Here is a 25,705-nt window from a genome sequence, read left to right on the forward strand (position 1 = left end):
TCAAAAGTGACCAAAACATCAGCCAGGAAGCATAGGAACTGAAAAGAGGTCTGTGGTCACCACCTGCAAAACCAGTCCTTTATTGGGGGTGTCTTGCTAATTGTCTATAATTTCCACCTGTTGTCTATTCCATTTGCACAACAGCATGTGAAATGTATTGTCAATCAGTGTTGCTTCCTAAGTGGACAGTTTGATTTCACAGAAGTGTGATTGACTTGGAGTTACATTGTGTTGTTTAAGTGTTCCCTTTATTTTTTTGAGCAGTGTGTGTATGTATATATATATATATATATATATAGATAGATAGATATACACACAGTGAGGGGAAAAAAGGGCTTGACATTAACCTGTTTATCCACTTGTCCTTCAGACAAAGAGGTGAAGGAAAATGTTGTTGTTTGATGTAAGAAACCACTTTACAAAATAAATGCATCATTATTCCCATACCATTATTACAGAGAATCAGACAAATTATGCTACCCTCTGCCTATTGGCTACTTAGCTTATTCAAGCCTGTCTCAAAGTACAACACTGCCCCTTTGAGACAAAAAAAGCTATTTACCTCTAGAAATGCACACGTTTTGTGCTCTTGTAGGAAGCAATCACTCCCCCATTGCTGATTAAAAATGATCTATAACTGGGCTAATAACTCACTAACTAGCAAAGGATATGAACAAATGTGCACACGTCGCTACATGTAGCTCTTGCTTTGATCTCAAAACAAGCACATCTACTCACGTCCGCTCATGCTGTAAAAACAGTCAGTTCAAAGTGAATGGCACAGATCCAATGGCAATGGTCTAATTGCATATATGCCTACTGCAGCTCTGATTGGTTATGGCGCACCGTTCTGTGTTGAGTACGGGCCTGAGTCGTGCCTGTCAATGCAATAGAATCCTACTCTGATGCGTTCTGTTTACAACAAAATCTCTTGCATAGTTAGTTTTGTTTCGGTATGTTGCATTGAAAGTGGCTAATATTGCGTTGATTCAATCACAATTCCCACAGTAAAGGGAAACGTTGATAGTATTAACTAACGGGGAAAACTCTAGAAAGTTGAGTGAAGCTCAATCTCGTGCTTCTCTGCGTGGGCTGATATATTTATTCTGGGAACATTGGTTATGGGTATGCTTGTAATCGTTAAGGACTGGGGAGTTTTTCAGGATAAAAAAGAAACGGAATAAAGATAAGCACAGGCAAAATCCTAGAGGAAAACCTGGTTGTCTGCTTTGGGAGATGAATTCACTTTTCAGCAGGACAATAACCTAAAACATAAGGCCAAATATACACTGGAGTTGCTTACCAAGACAACATTGAATGTTTCTGAGTGGCCTAGTTACATTTTTTACTTACATTTGCTTGAAAATCTATGGCAAGACTTGAAAATGGCTGTCTAGCAATGATCAACAACCAACGTGACAGCGCTTGAAGAATTTTGAAAATAATGTGCAAATATTGTACAATCCTGGTATGCAAAGCTCTGTAATCGTTGCCTAAGGTGATTCTAACATGTATTGACTCGGGTATGAATACTTAGGTAAATGAGAATTTCTGTATTTCATTTTCAATAAATTTGCTAAAATTTCAAAAAACATGTTTTTACTTTGTCATTATGGGGTATTGTGTGTAAATGTGTGAAAACAATATATTTTTTAATCCATTTTGAATTCAGGCTGTGTAATAAGTCAAGGGGTACTTTCTGAAGGCACTTATTGTATTCATTCATTTAGGCCAGACTTGATATCTGCGCACGTAACTCATTTTTCACAAAAAACGTTAATTGACATCAATGCACAATTTTTAAATTCACACATTTCGAGGATTCTGCCCTTGTAGTGTATTTTCTTTTTTTGTGGCTTGTGTACAGTTTGTGTCACAGTTAGTTTTTCTGACAGAGTTGATTGTACTTTTATTTACTTTCTCTTTTCCGTCCACAGGTGGTAAAGACCATCGGCTTGAGGGAAGTCTGGTACTTTGGCCTTCAGTATATGGACGGCAAAGGATACCTCACCTGGCTGAAGCTTGACAAAAAGGTAAGGTTAATCTAATCAAGATTTAGACCATGGATTGAAAATGTTTCACTTTTCTCGACAAGTCCCATGTTTGGTGCCTGAAGTAGTACCATGAACAAATATTTGTTGATATCTGCTCAGGCATTCTCAAACCATTTCCTATTCATTCTTAAAACGCTGCAAACAAAATCAAATGGGCCATACAAAAAGAGCACATTCTTTTGAGAGGCAGGTCAAATCACTCCATACTATATTTGCCTACCACTCACTCAGTCAATGAGTAGCCACTCACTCACTGTATTATGGCCACGCTCTCTCTCGCACTCCTACTTCGTGTGCAGGCCGGTGGCTAATTGTTAATCTCCCTTTATTTCAGTCAACTTTCTTTAAAATTGTCATTTTTTATGGGATTTTAGTTATTATGGCAAAGAAAATCGATGAGCCCCATGGCGCTCTGGTCAAAAGTAGTGCACTATACAGGGAATAGGGTGCCATTTGGGACACAGCCGATTCCAGTCCCCTGATGTTCCCGTAATCAGCCGGTAGTGTGAACTCTCAGTGAACCACTAGATACCAAGATACTACTTCTCTGGGGGAGTGTATGCTGTGTACCCAATGCAATATGTATCAACAGTATAGTTAAAGCACATCCACCTGTATCGGTGGAATGGAGATGTGCCTGTTTTGATGTGCAGAATTTCCAAATGCGTCAATGGTTCTCACCAGAGATGTATGTAGACACGTACAGGTATGTACTGTATACAATGGCTGTGGTTATCACATCATGGAGGTCACAAAAAAACACCAACTTCATCTTACTTACAGTATTTGGTTTGGGCTGATTTATATTGCGTGGCTAATAAACTGTTTGTTCTTGCAGCATTAGCATTACGGCACAATGTGAGGAGCTAGACTATTAGCATTAGTGTATACGTAGTGACATTATGGGGTAGTATAGTAACTTTACTTAGTTTACAGCGAAAGGTGTTAGGCCGGTTGTGGGTTCACCAGGACGTTTGAAGTACAGTTTTACTGAGGACACAGACAGTGAGGCACTTACAGTAGAACATTATAATGTACTGACAACCCAGTGGTCCATACCTATAAATAAAGGAGTGCGATAGAGGCCAGTTGGAGTGCAGTGAGCTGTGTGCTGACTCTACGCAGCTCTACTTCACAGTAGCTCTATCAGCACACATTCCCCGGCTCTATTGGGAATATTCCAGACGTTTCACACAGCCGCCCCATTTGCTTCCCATTCGCCTCAAGACCTTTTGGTTCCTGTTTTGGAGCGAACACAGAGGAAGAGGCCAAAGTCATTAAACAAACATCCTCTTTTACAGAGGAATATGACAGTGCATTTTTTTTATGCAGCACTATGCATCCAAGACAATTTCACTCCTCGGGTACAATAAAGTTTATCCAATCCTATCCTACTCATGAAACTGGAAGCCCAAATAGCACCCTTTTTGCCTTTGTAGTGCACTACTTTTGATACATTTTCCAAGCTGTTTAAAGGCACAGTCAACTTAGTGTATGTAAACTTCTGACCCACTGGAATTGTGATACAGTGAATTATAAGTGAAATAATCTGTCTGTAAACAATTGTTGGAAAAATTACTTGTGTCATGCACAAAGTAGATGTCCTAACCGACTTGCCAAAACTATAGTTTGTTAACAAGAAATTTGTGTAGTGGTTGAAAAACGAGTTTTAATGACTCCAACCTAAGTGTATGTAAACTTCCGACTTCAACTGTATAAACCTGCAGTTTGGAACCATTAAAGGGTTTAAAAATAATGCCTTAACCCTAACACTGGTGATGCATATCATGGATGCCATGGATTCCATTTATATCTCCCCTTACAGAAAAGCCACATGATTTCACATGTGGAAAATCACATGATTCCACTAAAATAATGTGAAAACGTGTTTTTGGAACACTTCACATGTGCTGTTTTCACGTGTTGCTTTACATTAACTTGACATAGGATCAGGTGATCATATGAAAATGTGTTTTTGGAACACTTCACATGTGAAATTCATGTGTTTATTCTGTAATGGTCATTTCAACCCTGAGGAAATATGAGGAATATGTGAACACCCTGTAACATTTCATTCCCCTTCTCCCCTCTAACCCTCATAGGTAGCCTAGCTGCCCTGTTCAGGTGGAGGGGTATTATGTTTCACTGTTTTCTGTTTGTTTCTCGTTGTGATTTATATGCGTCTCGTGTGTACACAGTATATTTCACTTGTGAGCTGAGAAGTGTTTTGGCCCTGTCCCTATTCCCTATAGTGCACTTATTTTGACCAGGGCACCTGGGCTCTGATCAAAAGTAGCACACTATATGGGGAATAGGGTGCCATTTGGGATGCCGATTCCTCTTGAAGGACATTGGGGACAATAAATGTCATCAATCAATGATCAATGAATCCTCTCTCTCCAACCCAGGTGTCGTCCCAGGACGTGAAGAAGGAGAACCCGCTGCAGTTCAAGTTCCGCGCCAAGTTCTTCCCCGAGGACGTTTCTGAGGAGCTGATCCAGGACATCACCCAGAAGCAGTTTTTCCTGCAGGTAACGCACACTCATATATACAGACATACACACACACACCACATCACACACCACACCCACACACACACGTTTTTTTGCGTGTCTGTGCCTGTGTGTCCAGGTAAAGGAGGGCATCCTGAGCGACGAGGTCTACTGCCCCCCGGAGACGGCCGTGCTGCTGGCCTCCTACTCAGTCCAGGCCAAGTTCGGAGACTTCACCCGGGACCTCCACCGGCCCGGCTACCTCACCTCAGACCGCCTGCTGCCCCAGCGGTGAGCGCCGGTCCACTTCCAGTCTCTATGGGCCTTGGTCAAAAGTAGTGCACTGCATAGGGAATATGGTGCCATTTAAGAAACGACCTAGAGTTATTTTCCAATAGCTACACTAGCATGAAGCACACTACTTTCTTCATATGTAGCAATGTATTGAGGGCGTGCATTCTAAGTGGTATGCTAGTATGGACATTGGAACTTAGGCAGGAATACAGACTCCAAACAATAGCTTACTGTGTTGCTGTGATAGACAGGAACAGGATCACGTTTTGTGTTCACATAGATGAGAAGAAATCCATGCCATGAGAAATCCAGTATTGGTCATAACATGAGTACCCTTTATTCATTATACCTCCTCTCTGTTTGCCCACTCTTCTATTCTTCCATTGTTCTTCCTTTCTGCCCTCCCTCCTTCTCTCCCTCTCTCTCTCTCACAGTGTTCTGGAGCAGCACAAGTTGTCCAGGGAGCAGTGGGAGGAGAGGATCCAGGTGTGGCATGAGGAACACCGAGGAATGCTCAAGTGAGTTCCTCTCTGTGTTGGTTTGTACGAGTCTGTATGTTGGTGTCCCTGTCATAATGAAACAGGTTTCCCTGATTCGCTCTACCTCAGTTAGCAATTATTTCCGTTTTTATTTATATGACTTTATGAAGATGCTCATTAGTTGATCAGGGCTTATCTTCCTGGGTTCATTCATACACAAACATACGATACAATACGATACATGATACCATACCATAACATACAATACAATAATACAACACACCACACCACAGTACCATACACAAGGACACAATAATAAAATAATATCAAATACCAAACCATTCCTTAATTTCTCCATGTCTGATCCTACAGGGAGGATGCCATGCTGGAATACCTGAAGATCGCCCAGGACCTGGAGATGTACGGAGTCAACTACTTTAACATCAAAAACAAGAAAGGAACCGAGCTGTGGCTGGGTGTGGACGCCCTTGGACTCAACATCTACGAGAAGGAAGACAAGTAAGAAATAGCCTTCAGAGTTGTGTTCAGTAGGTCACACTGTAGCAAAAACATTTAGCAAAGAAACATTTAAAATTAGCATTTCTTATTGGACAAGTCCAGGTAGTCCCTCCCTGTTTGTCTGTTTCAAAACGTTTTCTCCCTACAGGACACCACCCAGGTTCCCTCACTGAACTGACCACTAGTGCAGTGTTTCTCAGTCCTGGTCCTGGGGACCCAAAGGGGTGCACATTTTTGTTTTTCCCCTAGCTCTAAAACACAAATAATCAAAGGTTTGATGATGAGTTGATTACTTGAATCAAGTGTGTTAGTGCTGGGGGAAAAACCAAAATGCATCCCTTTGGGTGTCTAGGACCAGGATTGAGACTCTGCACTAGAGGGTCAAGTCATGCAAAACTGTGTTCAAATAGTGTTTAATTGCTGCTGCCTGGGGTGCCACTGCCACTATTCCATTACTTCCATTGAGCCAGGCAAGATTTCAAATACTATTTGAACCCAGGTCTAAAGTCATGTAGTCCATCTACCCATTCTGGTTCTGCTTGACAACGATACCGGGTTGTTTTCCGGCCTTCGCTACAGTTCGGTTTCAGACATTGTAGCCTTATTCCAATGGACTTCTGTCCTGGTTAACCCATGTCTTTAGTTAATCAGTACCAACGAAGATCATTCTCACCAGACAATATTACAGGAATAAGTTACTACAGCCCTCTTCCCTTCCACTGTCTCTCTCTTTTGATGAGCTTTTACTGTTCCATCATACCCAAGGTTGTTGTGCGAGTTTGCGGTCCACCAAATACTTTGCTAAAGCTCAAAATAAAGATACAGATTTGACCAGATCACTCACGCGATACAAGCGGTAACTGCGTGATTATTTGGTAAATACTTGCTCCCGGTGAGTTAAATTACTGGGTTAAAGTAGATTATGACATAATAGAAGTGTTCCTTATATAGTCGATAGTCCTGCAGTCACTGACCCTCTATCAGTACCACTGGCTGAGTGACATCAGACCAGTGTTCAAATAGTTGTTTCCTTTCAAGATGGGCTGGGTTTGCAGTTAACACTTTTGGGACTACTCCGTTGGCTCCATCGGGCCAGACAAACTCAATTAAGCACAGCTAAATTCACAGCAAAGTAGATAATTAAATACTATTTGAACCAATGTCTGGCAGACGTGCCAAAGTAGTGTTTGGAGTACAGTGCACTAACCTCTTGCTTGGTTGTGTTGTTGACAACGGTCGTTGCGCCCTTCTTAGAGCTCCATGCACTGTTTGAACTCTCCATGCCAAAAGTCTATTCAAAGCAGTGTGGTCCAAGGTCAGTTCATCCTAGTGAGAAGTGAATACGGCTCCTTGGGTGGGTAATGAGAAAATGTATCGACTCAGCCGCCACCCAGAGGACTCTGTCTGGCCACAGATGGTAGTGCTTTAATTCTAACTTGAGTGTATCTTTTGGGATTTCCCACTGTTTTACTCTCTACCCACATTATTGTGGCTTGTGTCCAAATTGTCTGGGGGTTTTATGCTTAGCTTTAAATCCACACAAAGCACATATGGATATATGTTTGAGAGAGGGTTTCTTTAAAGTCAGTGTTTATTTACAACTACAATTGTTCCATAGAAGGGCTTTAAAGTGAATCTAACACTCTTATTTTTACTTGAATCTGGTGAACCAAGGAGAAAATGGGGCAAGAGAGAGACACACAAACACAGGGCTCTGTGTCTGTCTGTAAGGCTCTGAGTGTTTGTGTCCTTGAGTGTGTGTGTGTGTGTGTGTGTGTGTGTGTGTGTGTGTGTGTGTGTGTGTGTGTGTGCTGCCGCGCACGGGTGGGTGTGTGTGTGCACTCTGGGGCTCGGCAACAGAAATGCCTCTCTGCCGCAGTGCACTCTGCTGTAACCATGGCGACGCCTACTGGTTTTTCAAGCTGTGCGGGACTTAAGAATGCCAGGCTGACCTAGAGTGCATTCCCCTCAACGAAGGCAGCAGGCTACATACAATACGCAGCACTACTACTGCCAAGGCCTCTGAGATACATACAGAGTGCATAGTGTAGACTCCTTAGACCCTGCTGAGACACCCACACTAGCATACCATTGCTCCTTTTTGTGTCAGATATGGCCATCATGCCAATGTTTTACGCCTTAGGCAATTTGTCAAACAAACGCACACACCCTCATTCAGTATAAGACGAATAGCTAGCTATCAGGACAGGGTTCCATTTTGACCCTATACCAGAAAGGAGGGTATATGATGTGAATGTTGTCCTAGATTGTCCCTGATTGCTGAATAAATCCATCCAAATACATGTTTACATTTCCATGAGATTCTACATAACCCAGAACACACAATGTAAATAAAATCTCTAGAACGGGCCTCTGACCCTAGCGATTTGACTGGTAAAATTATAATTTTTCTTTGAAACACACCTCTGTGGATAACAGTTATTGGGAGATGTTACCTTATACAACACCTAACCTATCAGTTAGAGATTACTCTAAATAAGAGTCATTTACATTCCCTTGTAGATTACTCACGTGTACAGTGGCTTGCGAAAGTATTCACCCCCCTTGGCATTCTTCCTATTTTGTTGCCTTACAACCTGGAATTAAAATATATTTTTTGGGGGGGTTTGTATCATTTGATTTACACAACATGCCTACCACTTTGAAGATGCAAAATATGTTTTATTGTGAAACAAACAAGAAATAAGACAAAAAAACAGAACTTGAGTGTGCATAACTATTCACCCCCCCAAAGTCAATACTTTGTAGAGCAAACGTTTGCAGCAATTACAGCTGCAAGTCTCTTGGGGTATGTCTCTATAAGCTTGGCACATCTAGCCACTGGGATTTTTGCCCATTCTTCAAGGCAAAACTGTTCCAGCTCCTTCAAGTTGGATGGGTTCCGCTGGTGTACAGCGATCTTTAAGTCATACCACAGATTCTCAATTGGATTGAGGTCTGGGCTTTGACAGTATGCTTAGGGTCATTGTCCTGCTGGAAGGTGAACCTCCATCCCAGTCTCAAATCTCTGCAAGACTGAAACAGGTTTCCCTCAAGAATGTCCCTGTATTTAGCGCCATCCATCATTCCTTCAATTCTGACCAGTTTCCCAGTCCCTGCCGATGAAAAACATCCAAACAGCATGATGCTGCCACCACCATGCATCACTGTGGGGATGGTGTTCTCGGGATGATGAGAGGTGTTGGGTTGGCACCAGACATAGCATTTTCCTTGATGGCCAAAAAGCTCAATTTTTGTCTCATCTGACCAGAGTACCTTCTTCCATATGTTTGGGGAGTCTCCCACATGCCTTTTGGCGAACGCCAAATGTGTTTGCTTATTTTTTTCTTTAAGCAATGGTTTTTTTCTGGCCACTCTTCCGTAAAGCCCAGCTCTGTGGAGTGTAGGCTCCTTCACGGTTATCTTTGGCTCTTTGTTGCCTCTCTGATTAATGTCCTCCTTGCCTGGTCTGTGAGTTTTGGTGGGCGGAACCTCTCTTGGCAGGTTTGTTGTGGAGCCATATTCTTTCAATTTTTTTATAATGGATTTAATGGTGCTCCGTGGGAAGTTCAAAGTTTCGGATATTTTTGTATAACCCAACCCTGATATGTACTTCTCCACAACTTTGTCCCTGACCTGTTTGGAGAGCTCCTTGGTCTTCATGGTGCCGCTTGCTTGGTGGTGCCCCTTGCTTAGTGGTGTTGCAGACTCTGGGGCTTTTCAGAACAGGTGTATACAGTGGGGAGAACAAGTATTTGATATACTGCCGATTTTGCAGGTTTTCCTACTTACAAAGTATGTAGAGGTCTGTCATTTTTATCATAGGTACACTTCAACTGTGAGAGACGGAATCTAAAACAAAAATCCTAGAAAATCACATTGTATGATTTTTAAGTAATTAATTTGCATTTTATTGCATGACATAAGTATTTGATCACCTACCAACCAGTAAGAATTCCGGCTCTCACAGACCTGTTAGTTTTTCTTTAAGAAGCCCTCCTGTTCTCCACTCATTACCTGTATTAACTGCACCTGTTTGAACTTGTTACCTGTATAAAAGACACCTGTCCACACACTCAATCAAACAGACTCCAACCTCTCCACAATGCAAAGCAAAATCGGCAGTGTATCAAATACTTGTTCTCCCCACTGTATATACTGAGATGATGTGACAGATCATGTGACACTTAGATTGCACACAGGTGGACTTTATTTAACTAATTATTTGACTTCTGAAGGTAATTGATTGCACCAGATCTTTATTTAGGGGCTTCATAGCAAAGGGGGTGAATACATATGCATGCACCACTTTTCTGTAATTTATATTTCATTTCATTTCACCAATTTGGACTATTTTGTGTATGTCCATTACATGAAATCCAAATAAAAATCCATTTAAATTACAGGTTGTAATGCAACAAAATAGGAAAAACGCCAAGGGGGATGAATACCTTTGCAAGGCACTGTATGGGATGAATACTTTTGCAAGGCACTGTATGTCAGCCAGGGTCTGTAATTGATTGAAATACCAGTTCAGGAAGCAGAAGGGTTTCGCAGTGTGACACTGTAAGGCGGATCATATTACATCCTCCGTATGGCTATATACAGCCTAATGTATGTGTCCGCGTGGCGTGTGTCCGTTTTACATTTAGCATATGCTATTATCCAGAGCGACTTACAGTAAAATGTAAGTGCATACATTTTCATACTGGTCACCCGTGGGAATTGAACCCACAATTCTGGCATTGCAAGCGCCATTCTCTACCAAGTGAGCTACACGGGACCAAGTAAAGAACCAGCCAATGTCTCTCTCTCCGGCACACAATGGACGAGCCCCGCCTGAAATTCCTCGCACCTAGCCCTATTGATACAGAGGCCAACATGTACAATGCAGTAGTACGCACAGTCCTGCCTCAGACATTTACATGGAATGAATCATATCCTATTTCAGATTTGTTGCACTTGTTTCCTACAACTGATCCCATGCTGTGTCCCAAATGGCACCCTTTTCCCTATGTATTGCATAGCCTATAAGGAATTATATAAGGAATAAGGTGCCATTTGAGACAGTGTTTCCACTAACATTGAAATAATTTGGCTTTGGTTGGTTTCAATGAAAAGATTTGGCTACCAAAACCCTGGATTTTGATTTGGGAAATAATCTGGAATAAATCTATGGAATATTAACATTGTAATGTCCACTATTAAGCCATGTAAGAACATGTACAATACTAACACTGGTTTGCCTCATTTCTCCCATCAGACTGACCCCAAAGATCGGCTTCCCCTGGAGCGAGATCAGAAACATTTCCTTCAACGACAAGAAGTTCATCATCAAGCCCATCGACAAGAAGGCCCCGGTGAGTTACGCCTAAACACCATAGATTCACACAAATAGGGCCAAGCCAGGCTAAGCCCAACTGTACCGGGCTGGCCTGGTTAAGCATTCACCAGAATTGCTGGAACTCTGCTGGAAAGGACAATGTGAACAGAAAATATCCAAGCCAACACATTACAGTTTGGGTCAGCCCTACAGTGTGAATCAAGCATCAGACACAGGTCGCCATGACGCAGAACCACAATAACACTGTTTTGATGATCGATACTATTCACCACATCACACACTGTCTTCACACACCACATTTAACATCACAATGAAAACAATCTGAAAGCATTAGGAAACGGCTGCAGCAGATGTCACGATGGACTAATATAAAACAGATCTGTTTGTGCTGTAAAGCCAACTTCTATGGTCAGTGTTATGCAAAACAAACAACCATAGGAGCTGGCTATACAGCACAAACAGATCTGGGACCAGGCTAAAACACAATGTAGTGTAAAGTAAGAGATACAGGAAGATGTTTTACTTTGTATTTACTGTAGGTACAGTTTGTGTTGGCTACCTTACCTCCCATATTCCCAGCTCTGCCTGCTTGCGTCCTCTCTCCTCTCCTGCTCCGTCTCCTTGGGGCTATCCTCAGTCCCAACTCCCATTGTCAACAGAACCCTGGCTCCAGCCCCTGCTTGCACAGATAGGGAGACACACAGACACACTTACACACACACAAGTTGGTTAGGACTCACCCTGAGTGCTCTTCTAATGTTCTAATGTCCATCAAGCCTCTACGCTCAACAGACCTCATCTCTTCTGCTCAAGCCACTATTTGTGTGTGTGTGTGTGTGTGTGTGCATGCGTGTGTATGTGGTCAGCCTAACTGGTCAGTAAGCGCAGATGGGCAGTGTCTCCTTCATCTGAAAGGTTAAGTCATTCCTACTGCTTCTTTCAGCTGCCATTTCCACTTTCCATCCAAAGCAAATGGTCGCTGTGCGCGTTGCCATGCAGCGTGCAAGTCTCTACACCTGCCTACAGTAAACCATTTGTCATTTCAACATTAGGGAAGCACAGAAGACATGCTGTCTGCAAAACTGTTTTGTCTGACCTGAGTTTTGTTCTTTTCTCCACCCTCCTCCACCTCTTTTTCGCCACATCTCTCCATTTCGCACCTCTGTCTCTCTCTCTCCCCCACAACTCTCGCCGCCACCCTCTTTTTATTTCTACCCCCCCTCCCCCTCTCTCACCCACTATCAATCTCTCATCCTCTCTCTCTCTCACACTCTTCTTCTCTCAGGACTTTGTGTTCTATGCCCCTCGCCTGCGCATCAACAAGCGCATCCTGCAGCTGTGCATGGGCAACCACGAGCTGTACATGCGCCGCCGCAAGCCTGACACCATCGAGGTGCAGCAGATGAAGGCCCAGGCCCGCGAGGAGAAGAACCAGAAACAGTTGGAGAAGTGTGTGTGTGTGTGTGTGTGTGTGTGTGTGTGAGTTTAGAATAGGGATGGTCAACACTCCTCCTGGAGAACAACTGGATGTACTTGCTTTTGCTCCATCCCTACCCAAACACCTGATCAGATTCAGAATATCACTCACAAAAAGAGATTGTATCCCACTTCACATTATAATAGTTGTCCGTAGTAGCAAATATATGGCGTTATTCATATCCTAGCATGAATCTCTTGCTCCAAAGCTTATTAGCATGCTCTTCATTACAGCAAGACATGCTCAGCACCTTTGTAGGCCTCACAGGTACTTGAAGTACCGCAGCGCTAGGTCACTAGCATAAGTAGATTAAGCCCAGCGTAGCGCTGATGATTCAAAAGCATGACCTCATTCTGTGAGTGAAGCGACGTTAAGACAAGGTTGTGGGAGCTGGCTAGTGTTATCTGGACAGTATCGCCTCTGCACAGCTGTTCAAACAACATGATGTAACAGTCATTCATGACGCTGTACATGGCCGAGGTCTGTCACATACAAATCGCCTGCAGGACTTTCCCCACACTGCCAAGCCCACACAATAAAAGGGAAAGGAAGTTGGTGGGGATGATCTATTGGAGAATGTTCATTGTGTTTTTGGACTAGATTGTTATGCATTACAATGAAATGTAATGTACATGTGTACACTAGAGGTATACAGGCTGCATTGTATAATGAAAGTAAACCAGCTTATTTAAAATCACAGTACAAACTACAAAGGCTATGTGTAGAATGACAGTTATGCCTGCTACATTGTGCCCCCCGAATGTGTTTGCTTGCTTTTGTGTGTATGGGTGGGTGTGCATGCGCATGTGTGTGTGGCTGTGTGTACAACGTATACAAAGTGTGTGTCTCTACTCAATGTGCGTAAAATCAGTGTGTGCTCTCACACACTGCGAGAGGGGCCAGTTGAATAGTTTATTAGCCAGCACACGTCAGCCCCTCTTTGTGGCTCACACCGGCCCTCTCTTATCTGCAGGACCCAGCTGGAGAACGAGAAGAAGAAGAGGGAGGCCATCGAGAAAGAGAAGGAGCAGATGGAGCGAGAGAAGCAGGAGCTGATGATGAGGCTCTACCAGTTTGAGGAGAAGACCAAGAAGGCAGAGAAAGGTAGGACCGAGGGAGAACAGGGTCTGACTGGGGAGGACACTAGGGTCACCCAGAGCACATTTATCACCTAAATGGGATTGTTTGCTATTTTATACTTATCCATCTTAAAAAACTGCATTGTTGGTTAAGGGCTTGTAAGTGAGCATTTCACTGGAAGGTCTACACCTGTTGTATTCGGCGCATGTGGCAAATCAAATTTGATTTGAGGTGGGTGTGTGTGTGCGTCCATGTGTGTGAGAAAGAAAGAAATGGGGGGGGGAAGAGAGAGAGAGTGTGTGTGTACCTGTGGAATTTGTGTGTGTGTTGGTGTGCGTTCATACTTTATACGTGCGTGCATCATTTTTATGCCGCATATAAAAGAGAGCTTAAAACAGTAACGATATTTGAGAAAATGGTTCTCAGTTGATGACAATTTGCATTTCAATAGTTTTACTACTCTGGTTGTTTCAATTCAGAGGTAATAAACAGGTGGCATTGTGCTATGTGTGACTTTGTCACTGTGGACCTTAGATAGCCCGGCGGTACCGTTTTTACAGGGTTAGATATCAGCAATCGGGCTGATAAGGCATTCCTCATCGACCTTTGTTTGTAACCCTCTATTCAGGGTTCATCGCCATTCAGTCTTTACCATATAGTGCGGTCTGTCGGATTTACGTGGCGCACAGGATTAGTATTTGCATGAATATAGCTGTGGAAAGGGTTTACGGATACACCATGGAAGTAGAGCAGCCATGTAACTACAGTAAGTGCCTGATGGTTTGATAGTGGTGTGTTTTGCAATTGTAAGTTTGTAATATTTTGTACTTCGTTTTTGAAGGCCTGCTGCAGAGGTCGGTCCTTTGTCCTTCTTTTAAATTTTTTTTTTTTTTTACAGCAGTTTGCAGTACTGGACATGTAGTGTAATTTGGAGGTTTATGCAGGGCAGAATTTTCACTTGGTTATTGGTCTATCACCCTCAAATTCAAATCTGGACCACTGCTTTTTTTCGATTCTTCCCCTCTAATCAGGAACTGAGTTAGACCGGGCATACCAGGTGGGTGCAATTAATGATTAGGTAGAACAGACAATCAGCAGTACTTTGGACCTCCTAGGATAATATTTGAGTACCCCTGGTCTATCAGTTAGTAATGCAGGGAGCTGTGACAGTTTTTTCATTTGACATTTTAGTCATTTAGCAGACGCTCTTATCCAGAGCGACTTACAGTTAGTGAGTGCATACATTTTTCATACTGGCCCCCCGTGGGAAATGAACCCACAACCCTGGCGTTGCCAGCGCCATGCTCTACCAACTGAGCTACATTACACAGTTCTCTCTGTGTAATGCTAGAGAGTTGTTAGGAAACTCATGTTTGCTACATGTGGTTGTAGTGTTCATCTTGTTCTGTATGTGTTTCTCAGTGTAGCTATGTGCATCTGTGTGCCTCACACTGAATGTATATTGGGTTAGAAATATCTCTGTCTCGCAGAGGCGTATCTGTCTTTTATCTGTCTATTCCTGTCAGTGTCACTCTTATCTCTTTGAGGCTCTCTGTGTCTGACCTGCATGAGTAGCATGTGTGTTTGGGTGTCTTCCAGGTCGTCTTTATTGCCCTAGTCAGCATAACACGTTGCACAGAATATAAAATCTCACAATACACGCGCGCGTCATTGTTTGTGTGTCTCACCTCTGTCTCTCGGTCTCTCGGTCTCTCCTCTCCAGACCTCCAGGAGCAGATGCAACGTGCCACGCAGCTGGAGGTGGAGAGGAGGATGGCGGAGGACGAGGCAGCCCGCCTGGAGGCTGAGCGTCAGGCCGCCCTGCTGGCCAAGGAGGAGCTGGCCCGCCACGCCCAGGACCAGATGCACAACCAGGAGCAGCTGGTGAGAACCACCACACAACCATGTTACAACCATGTTACAACCATGTCACAACCCCCCAATAACCTTGCTAAGCTGTCCTTTAGCACTACCATGTCACAGCCAATTGAAACGCCACTATAACCCTACTACACTGTACTACACTGTACTATACTGTACATGCTGAAATGGACCTATACTGTACATGCTGAAATAGACTTATGTATCTATATGTGACCGACCAGAGTTCGAACTCAGGTCTTCTCCTGCACGCCACAAGACAGTTAGCCCACTGAGCTAAAGCCTAGGCACCACCTCTTTAGCATATACAACTCCGAACTACACCTCACTGCAGCGAACTGTGTAGAGCTGAAATAACCGCTGTTCAGCACTAAAGAGCAAACAAAACCTGTACCAGACTGCTCCTCAAGACATCGTAATAATGTCCTTCACCACCGTAAAACTGGAGCGCATCCCATTATGCCAGACAGCGCCCACCCTGCTCTGCACCAGACCACCCTCAGGGTCACTTTAACAGGTCTGACAGGAAACCTGTAGACCAGGGTGAAGTGTGCTCTCACTAGGCTATCGACAGTGGAACACTGAGTCTGTTTTGATAGGGACAAGTTAGACGACAGCCACTCTGAACAAACCCCATAACAGAGCCCTTTGTCATGATAAACGGATAAAGACACCAGATAAATACACGATCAGTAATGATAACTTGGCTATATACACAGGGTGCCAGTACTGAGTCGATGTGCAGGGGTACGAGGTAGTTGAGGTAGATATGTACATATAGGTAGGGATAAAGTGACTAGGCAACAGGATGGACAATAAACAGTAATGTAGGCTACAATATATTTTAAATCAATCAAATGTATTTATAAAGCAGATGTCACAAAGTGCTTATACAGAAACCCAGCCTAAAACGCCAAAGAGCCCCAAAGAGCAAACAATGCAGATGTAGAAGCACAGATGTATTTGCACTAATAGGGCTTTCCACAAATATGTATTGCATCGTCATGACCCCTATAGGCCCTACTAGTATGAACACTGCAACATTATCATCTGTTTTTCCTCAATCTCCTCAGCTTTAACTAGGTATACTGGAAGCTCCAGTGACTAAGCACCAGTCTAGCCTAGCAACCTGTTGAGTGTTTTCAATGGAGGCTGTGTTGGGCCTTTTTCAGCCAGCCACCAATTTTACAGCACACTTCACAGTGGTGTTTTATGGTCAAACATCCACACTGTGTGTGTCGTGCTTTTGTGCTGGGCTTTGTGTGTGTGTGCAGTATTTACAACCCTAGATTTCACACACACACACTGCGACAACAGACACAGTGTGTATTCAGAACCCTTGCTTGGTTGGCTCTGGTGAAAACCTGTCAGTCACAGACATTGTTTTGGTGCATTGCAGACAGAGGTCACCTGGTGTAGGATGGAGTTGCCTCTAGACACTGATCTTGGGTCAGTTAGACATTTTCCCCGCTAATGGTTAAAGGGCAATTCCACCCCTTTTCAACCTCATATTCATCATCTCCAGCACCAGACCAGTGTCTACATATGTGAAAGCACATTTCTATGATCGGAGGTTAAAAATATAATTAAAAAAATGCTTCTCTGTGACATCACAGGGTAGGATTAAAAGTAAAAAACAGTGATTTTCAAAACCTACAACGAGTTTCTAGCCCAAGGGAGTTCTTTTTTTCGACACACGTCATTGCGAAACTCAGTGTTTGAAAATCACTGTTTTTAAAATGTTTAAGCTTATGATGATGTCATCGGGTAGAACTGTTTTACTTTTTTTTTTCTACTACAAAATTTAGAAATGACACTGGTATTGTGCTGGAGATAATGAAAAGTAGGTTGAAAAGTGGTGGAGTTTAACCTTTTAAGGTTAGGATTGCGGGAGTGGAAGCTGATCCTAAACTTCACCCTGGAGCGAGGCCCCCTCATCTCCTTGGAGGCTATTCAGACTCAGAGCTCTCCTCTGACCTCCCTGCTTTGTCCAACTTTCATCAAGATCCATGTAGAGAATGGAGATCCAAGATGACAGTCGCACTCTCTGATAAATGACCAGCTCTACCCCAGGTCCTGAAGTGCTGAGCCCTACACTGAGCACTTGTACTCTAATGTACAGTGTTGCGGTGAAATATTTTGGCACCTTTGCACTTTACAATGGAGTGTATTGGAGCATAATGTTCTGTTTTCTATTTTCAAAACTGGTTGAATGGCTATTGTTACCCTGTAGGCACCTGCAACTTACCACAGGTGAGAAATTACACACCTCCAACCAAATTCATTTCAATCAAGGCATTTTTTTTTTACTTTTGAAAAATCATAATTTTAGTTTCGATTTTGTATTTCTTGGTCCTGTGCAGTTGTAAATCAAACAAATACACGTGTGAACACCAAACGTTTTTTCAATTCCAATTTATTTGAGAAGAGATACTGAATCGTGCAAGGGTGCCAATATATTTGACCACAACTATAGGACTCTCCACTCTCTGGTGCTGTTTGTTGTTGTTGTTTTCAATCTTCCCTGCGACCTGCCCTGTCTGGAACTGCGAGGAGTAACAGCGTAACCTACGTTGCTACCATGACAAAGACCAAAGCCGGTGGGAGTACAATTGAGGACAGTGGTGTCTCCAGATCACAGGTTCTACAAGCAGTTGTTACAACAACAAGAAAATAGTTTCAAGTGTTTTGTCCAAATACTGATGGAGTCAACTAATAAAATAATGGATGACCTGACCAGAGAGGTCCAGGACCTGAAAAACTGTTTGCAGTTCTCCCAGGGTCAGCTTGATGAGTTTAAACAGGAGAACGGCAAGATGACAGCAATCTGTAAGTCCTTGAGGCTCATTGTCCACCCTCGCTCTGAAAAGCCTGGAAGGGATGAGAGAGCCAAGCCTACGGGTTCGTAGCTTCAACCCCGCAGCACACACACACACACACACTTACACACAAACTGATTTAAAAAGAATGGCGCTGGAGGAGATTTTTTTTACGTGCTCCTAACCAATTGTGATATTGTTTGTATTTCTTTGTTATTTGTAACTAACTTATTTTGTGCATAATGTTTCTGCCACCGTCTCTTATGACCGAAAATAGCTTCTGGACATCAGGGCAGCGATTACTCACTTCCTACTTAACAAAGATTTTTTATTTAACTAGTCGGACGCGAAGGATTTTCTTCAGACACCCGACAAGGCCCAAAACTCTGTCATTCGCATGAGAAAGAGACAGATATCTGGGACGTAGGTCGGGTACCTTGTAAGGATCTGACGGCGAGTGGGTAATCTGCCTCTACCATCAGCCCTATTAGCCAACGTACAATCATTGGAAAACAAAATAGATGAACTACGATCACGAATATCCTACCAACGGGACATTAAAAACTGTTTCACCGACTCTTGACTGAACGACGACATGGATAACATACAGCTGGCAGGATATACGCTGCATCGGCAAGATAGAACAGCTGCCTCCGGTAAGACAAGGGGTGGCGGTCTGTGTATATTTGTAAACAACACCTGGTGCACGAAATCTAATATTAAGGAAGTCTCAAGGTTTTGCTCGCCTGAGGTAGAGTATCTCATGATAAGCTGTAGACCACACTATTTACCACTATTTACCTGTAGACCACACTAGAGTTTATCTATATTTTTCGTAGCTGTCTATTTACCACCACAAACCGATGCTGGCACTAAAGACCGCACTCAATGAGCTGTATAAGGCCATAAGCAAACAGGAAAACGCTCATCCAGAGGTGGCACTCCTAGTGGCCGGGGACTTTAATGCAGGGAAACTTAAATCCGTTTGACCTCATTTCTACCAGCATGTTAAATGTGCAACCAGAGGAAAAAAACTCTAGACCACCTTTACTCCACACACAGAGATGCGTACAAAGCTCTCCCTCGCCCTCCATTTGGCAAATCTGACCATAACTCTTATCCTCCTGATTCCTGCTTACAAGCAAAAACTAAAGCAGGAAGCACCAGTGACTCGGTCAATAAAGAAGTGATCAGATGACACAGATGCTAAGCTACAGGACTGTTTTGCTAGCACAGACTGGAATATGTTCCGGGATTCTTCCGATGGCATTGAGGAGTACACCACATCAGTCACTGGCTTCATCAATAAGTGCATCGATGACATCGTCCCCATAGTGACCGTACGTACATACCCCAACCAGAAGCCATGGATTACAGGCAACATCCGCACTGAGCTAAAGGGTAGAGCTGCTGCTTTAAAGGAGCGGGACTCTAACCAGGACGCTTATAAGAAATCCCGCTATGCCCTCAGCATCAATACAGGACTAAGATTGAATCGTACTACACCGGCTCAGACGCTCGTCGGATGTGGCAGGGCTTGCAAACTATTACAGACTACAAAGGGAAGCACAGCCGCGAGCTGTCCAGTGACACGAGCAACACTGAAGCATGCATGAGAGCGTCAGCTGTTCCGGACGACTGTGTGATCACGCTCTCCGTAGCCGATGTGAGTAAGACCTTTAAACAGGTCAACATTCACAAGGCCGCAGGGCCAGACGTATTACCAGGACGTCTTCACTGACATTTTCAACCTGTCCCTGGCTGAGTCTGTAATACCAACATGTTTCAAGCAGACCAGCATAGTCCCTGTGCCCAAGAACGCTAAGGTAACCTGCCTAAATGACTACCGACCCATAGCACTCACGTTTGTAGACATGAAATGCTTTGAAAGGCTGGTCATGGCTCACATCAACACCATTATCCCAGAAACCCTAGACCCACTCCAATTTGCATACTGCCACAACAGATCCACAGATGATGCAATCTCTATTGCACTCCACACTGCCCTTTCCCACCTGGACAAAAGGAACACATACGTGAGAATGTTATTCATTGACTACAGCTCAGCGTTCAACACCATAGTGCCCTCAAAGCTCATCACTAAGCTAAGGAACCTGGGACTAAACACCTCCCTCTGCAACTGGATCCTGGACTTCTTGACGGGCCGCCCCCAGGTGGTAAGTGTAGGTAACAACACATCTGCCACGCTGATCCTCAACACGGGGGCCCCTCACGTGTGTGCTCAGTCCCCTCCTGTACTCCCTGTTCACCCATGACTGCATGGCCAGGCACGACTCCAACACCATCATTAAGTTTGCAGACGACACAACATTGGTAGGCCTGATCACCGACAACGATGAGAGCCTATAGGGAGGAGGTCAGAAACCTGGCCATGTGGTGCCAGGATAACAACCTCTCCCTCAATGTGATCAAGACAAAGAAGATGATTGTGGACTACAGGAAAAAGAAGAGGGCCGAGCACGCCCCCATTCTCATTGATGGGGCTGTAGTGGAGCAGGTTGAGAGCTTCATGTTCCTTGGTGTCCATCACCAACAAACTATCACTGTCCAAACACACCAAGACAGTCGTGAAGAGGGCACGACAAAGCTTATTCCCCCTCAGAAGACTGAAAAGATTTGGCATGGGTCTTCAGATCCTCAAAAAGTTATACAGCTGCACCATCGAGAGCATCCTGACTGGTTGCATCACTGCCTGGTATGGCAACTGCTCGGCCTCCGACCGCAAGGCACTACAGAGGGTAGTGCGTACGGCCCAGTACATAACTGGGGCCAAGCTTCCTGCCATCCAGGACCTCTATACCAGACAGTGTCAGAGGAAGGCCCTAACAATTGTCAGACTCCAGCACGGCAAGCGGTACCGGAGCGCCAAGTCTAGGTCCAAAAGGATTCTTAACAGCTTCTACCCCCAAGCCATAAGACTCCTTAACAGCTAATCAAATGGCTACCTGGACTATTTGTCCTCAGGCCAGGAGGGAAGCCAAAGTCTACCCGATAGTGGTAAAGCAGCCTTTTACATTTACATTTAAGTCATTTAGCAGACGCTCTTATCCAGAGCGACTTACAAATTGGTGCATTTAACTTAGGATAGCCAGTGGGACAACCACATCTTGATCACAGTAAGTACACTTCTTCAAACAAGCAGCTGTGAGCAAAGTCAGTGCAATCAGGGACAACTACATGTTGATCATAATAAGTACATTTCTTTAAACAAGTCAGTGCTGGCAGGTTAAATAAGTCAGGTGTTAGTTTAGACAAAGACAATGGTAGTAAAGGGGGGGTAGAAGGATTACTATTATACTATTCCAGGTATTCCTTAAAGAGGTAGGGTTTCAAGTGTCTCCTGAAGGTGGTCAGTGACTCCGCTGTCCTGGCGTCGTGGGGGAGCTTGTTCCACCATTGGGGTGCCAGAGCAGCGAATAATTTTGACTGGGCTGAGCGGGAACTGTGCTTCCGTAGAGGTAGGGGGGCTAGCAGACCAGAGGTTCTAACAGCAGACATATCAGCTTGCTGCCAGCTCTTAGCAAACTGTTGGAAAAAATGGTGTTTGACCAAATACAATGCTATTTCTCTGTAAACAAATGAACAACAGACTTTCAGCATGCACTCAACATGTACTTACACAAATGACTTATGATTGGTTGAAAGAATTTAATAAGAAGATGATTGTGGGAGCTGTACTGTTAGATATCAGTGCAGCCTTTGATATTATTGACCATAACCTGTTGTTGAGAACTTATGTGTTATGGTTTTTCTACCTCTGACATATCGTGGATTCAGAGCTGTCTATCTAATAGAACTCAAAGAGTTTTCTTTAATGGAAGCTTCTCTAATGTCAAACATGTAAAGTGTGGTGTACCGCAGGGTAGCTCTCTAGGCCCTCTACTCTTTTCTATTTTTACCAATGAACTGCCACTGGCATTAAACAAAGCATGTGTGTTCATGTATGCTGATGATTCAACCATATATGCATCAGCAACCACAGCTAATGAAGTCAAATGAAACCCTTAACAGAGTTGCAGTCTGTTTTGGAATAGTTGGCCAGTAATAAACTGGTCCTGAACGTCTCTAAAACTAAGAGCATTGTATGTGGTACAAATCATTCCCTAAGTTCTAGACCTCAGCTGAATCTGCTAATGAATGGTGTGGCTGTTGAACAAGTTGAGGAGACTAAATTACTTGGTGTTGCCTTAGATTGTAAACTGTCGTGGTCAAAACATATAGATTAAATGGTTGTAAAGATGGGGAGAGGTCTGTCCGTAATAAGGAGACGCTCTTCTTTTTTGACAACACACTCCACAAAGCAAGTCCTGCAGGTTTAGTTTTATCTGATCTTGAATATTGTCCAGTCATATGGTCAAGTGCTGCAAAGAAAGACCTAGTTAAGCTGCAGCTGGCCCAGAACAAAGCGGTATGTCTTGCTCTTCATTGTAATCAGAGGGCTAATATTAATACTATGCATGCCAGTCTCTTAGCTAAGAGTTGAGGAAAGACTGACTGCGTCACTTCTTGTTTTTATAAGAAACATTAATGTGTTGGAAATTCCAAATTGTTTGCATAGTCAATTTACACACAGCACTGCCACACACACTTACCCCACAAGACATGCCACCAGGGGTCTTTTCACAGTCCCCAGGTCCAGAACAAATTCAAGGAAACGTACAATATTATACAGAGCCATGAGTGCATGGAACTCCCTTCCATCTTTATATAGTGCAAGTGAACAGCAAACCTGGTTTAAAAAACGAATAAAGCAACACCTCACGGCACAACGCCTCTGCTCCATGTGAACTACTTCGTGTGTGTATGTACTGACATGTATGTGTAACTGATAGATGCACACACACACTACACATTCATGTTTTTACATGTAAATTGTAAAGTATTTTGCCTGTAATGTATTTTTTGTTATGTGTCGGACCCCAGTAAGACTAGCTGTCCAAATTGTTTGCATAGTCAATTTACACACAGCACTGCCATCAGGGGTCTTTTCACAGTCCCCAGATTCAGAACAAATTCAAGGAAACGTACAGTATTATAGAGAGCCATGAGTGCATGGAACTCCCTTCCATCTTATATAGTGCAAGTGAACAGCAAACCTGGTTAAAAAACAAACAAATAAGCAGCACCTCACGGCACAACGCCTCTCCCCCATGTGACCTACTTGTGTGTATGTACTGACATGTATGTGTAACTGATAGATGCACACACACGTATGTACATTTTAAAATATTTTGTCTGCCGTGTCAGACCCAAGTAAGACTAGATGTTGCCATTGGCGTCAGTTAATGGGGATCCTAATAAATGAAATCAAACCATGGTGGCCCACACTGGTCATTATACCTCATCACCAGATTATTAGCCCCAGCACATGTTGAGACAGACTGAACTCTGGCCTACTCACTCTACTGTACCACAGTACTCTCAGCTTCTCCTTTTTCTCTTCTGTAAGGTGACTTTTATACATTCCCCACACCCACAGTGTCCATCCATCTCTGTCCTAATGTTCACTTTTTACTAAAACCTGTAGTCCTCCTCCACACTTTCCCCTACACCCCTCTCTTTCTCTCCATCCCCTCCCACAGACTTGTAGTCCTTTGTCTACTGTACCCTTACTGTCTGTGGCCTGTAGCCCTCCACCTCCTCTGTCGTCTTCCTTCTCTCGCCCAGATGTTTAAGTCCTCTCCTCTCTCCCTCCTCTCCCCTCTTCTGTTCTCTCTATCAGGCCGCAGAGCTGGCCGAGCACACGGCTAAGATCGCCCTGCTGGAGGAGGCCAAGAGACGCAAGGAGGAAGAGGCCGACACATGGCAGCACAGGGTGAGTCGCCCACACACACACGTGAACAAAACGCATGCGGGCCTATGGACGCACCCACAAGCACGCACAATTGGATGTGCATACACGCACACAGGTGCCCACACACACACAGTCAGTCACTTACTATTGATATTGAAGGTTGCATTGTAATGTGGGGCATTCTAGGGTGTTTACATTTACATCATTAAGCAGACGCTGTTCTGTGTTAATAACTGCCGTGACCACCATCCCCCTCCCTTTCCCTCCCAACCCGCAGGCCCGGGAGGCCCAGGACGACCTGCTGAAGACCAAGGAGGAGCTTCACATGGTGATGACGGCCCCTCCTCCGCCGCCCCCTCCCCCCATGTTTGTGGAGGTGCCCATGTTCGTGGACAACCACGACGTGATGACTATGGCGGAGGAGCAGAACGACCACGACAGTGAGGAGAACAACAGCACATACAGCGCCGAACTGCAGAACGAGGGCTTCAACGACCACCGCCTGGAGGAGGAGCGCCTCACTGAGGCCGAGAAGAACGAGCGCGTGCAGAAGCAGCTTATGGTGAGAGAGGAGTTCGCAGAGAGCCGTGCGAGTTTGCAGGGATCGGTTGATGGGTTGAGTGATGGATTGATAACTTGATTCATTCATTCATTCATTCATTCATTCATTAAATCATTGTCTTGAATTTTATATTACTAGTAACACATCAACCTATAGATATCTGCTGTCCTACACCCACACTATTGCCCAGGGTGAGCCTAGGACATTTCCCTCTCTTACTCTGACTGAGTACAGCTTGAGTTAAGTTGTTGTCCTCTTGTTGACTTATGTCCTTGGCTTGTTCCTCCCTTGTTGACTTCTTGTCGACTCATCGACTTATTCCTCCATGCAGGCCCTGAGCTCGGAGCTGGCCCAGGCGCGTGACGACACTAAGCATACCCAGAACGACCTGCTCCACACAGAGAACGTGCGCGCCGGCCGGGACAAGTACAAGACCCTGCGGCAGATCCGATCAGGCAACACCAAGCAGAGGATCGATGAGTTTGAGGCCTTATAAGAGGGCCCTTTCCCCTAGGTCACGAGGGCCTCACAGCCACGTACCCTTTCTGAATAGTGTCTGAACTAATCCCTCCACTGCTACGCACACACACACACACACACACACACACACACACACACACACACACACACACACACACTGACACACTGACTGACTGACTATACATACACACATGCACGTGGGTGCACAAACATTTGACTTTTTAGTCATTTAGCAGACGCTCTTATCTAGAGTGACTTACATTAGTGAATTCATCACACCTACAGGAGCAGTATAAAGAGTGAGTGACATATCTGCATCACCACTTTTACTAGTTACCCCTTAGGGAGCTAGCTAACTTCTTTAATAAACTGTCAGGCAGTGTGGGGGGCTTTAGTGCCAAATAAAATG

The 25,705-nt window shown here is 44.1% G+C and overlaps 1 protein-coding gene across 1 annotated transcript in view; it reads left to right on the forward strand.

Annotated features, from left to right (window-relative positions):
• LOC121549093 (ezrin-like) overlaps nucleotides 1-25,469 on the forward strand; it is a 46,421-nt gene extending 20,952 nt beyond the window's left edge. The window contains exons 4-15 of the mRNA XM_041860928.2: nucleotides 1,938-2,033; nucleotides 4,463-4,585; nucleotides 4,686-4,837; nucleotides 5,275-5,358; nucleotides 5,692-5,838; nucleotides 11,102-11,198; nucleotides 12,468-12,631; nucleotides 13,633-13,763; nucleotides 15,463-15,623; nucleotides 24,183-24,275; nucleotides 24,532-24,816; nucleotides 25,148-25,469. Of these exons, the coding sequence (XP_041716862.1) occupies nucleotides 1,938-2,033; nucleotides 4,463-4,585; nucleotides 4,686-4,837; nucleotides 5,275-5,358; nucleotides 5,692-5,838; nucleotides 11,102-11,198; nucleotides 12,468-12,631; nucleotides 13,633-13,763; nucleotides 15,463-15,623; nucleotides 24,183-24,275; nucleotides 24,532-24,816; nucleotides 25,148-25,312 (1,698 nt within the window). The 3' untranslated portion in view covers nucleotides 25,313-25,469. The remainder of the gene's footprint in view (nucleotides 1-1,937; nucleotides 2,034-4,462; nucleotides 4,586-4,685; nucleotides 4,838-5,274; nucleotides 5,359-5,691; nucleotides 5,839-11,101; nucleotides 11,199-12,467; nucleotides 12,632-13,632; nucleotides 13,764-15,462; nucleotides 15,624-24,182; nucleotides 24,276-24,531; nucleotides 24,817-25,147) is intronic.
• The last annotated feature ends 236 nt before the right edge of the window (nucleotides 25,470-25,705 follow it).

The sequence above is a fragment of the Coregonus clupeaformis genome, chromosome 33 (genome assembly GCF_020615455.1).
Source record: "Coregonus clupeaformis isolate EN_2021a chromosome 33, ASM2061545v1, whole genome shotgun sequence".
NCBI classification, from domain to species: Eukaryota; Metazoa; Chordata; class Actinopteri; order Salmoniformes; family Salmonidae; genus Coregonus; species Coregonus clupeaformis.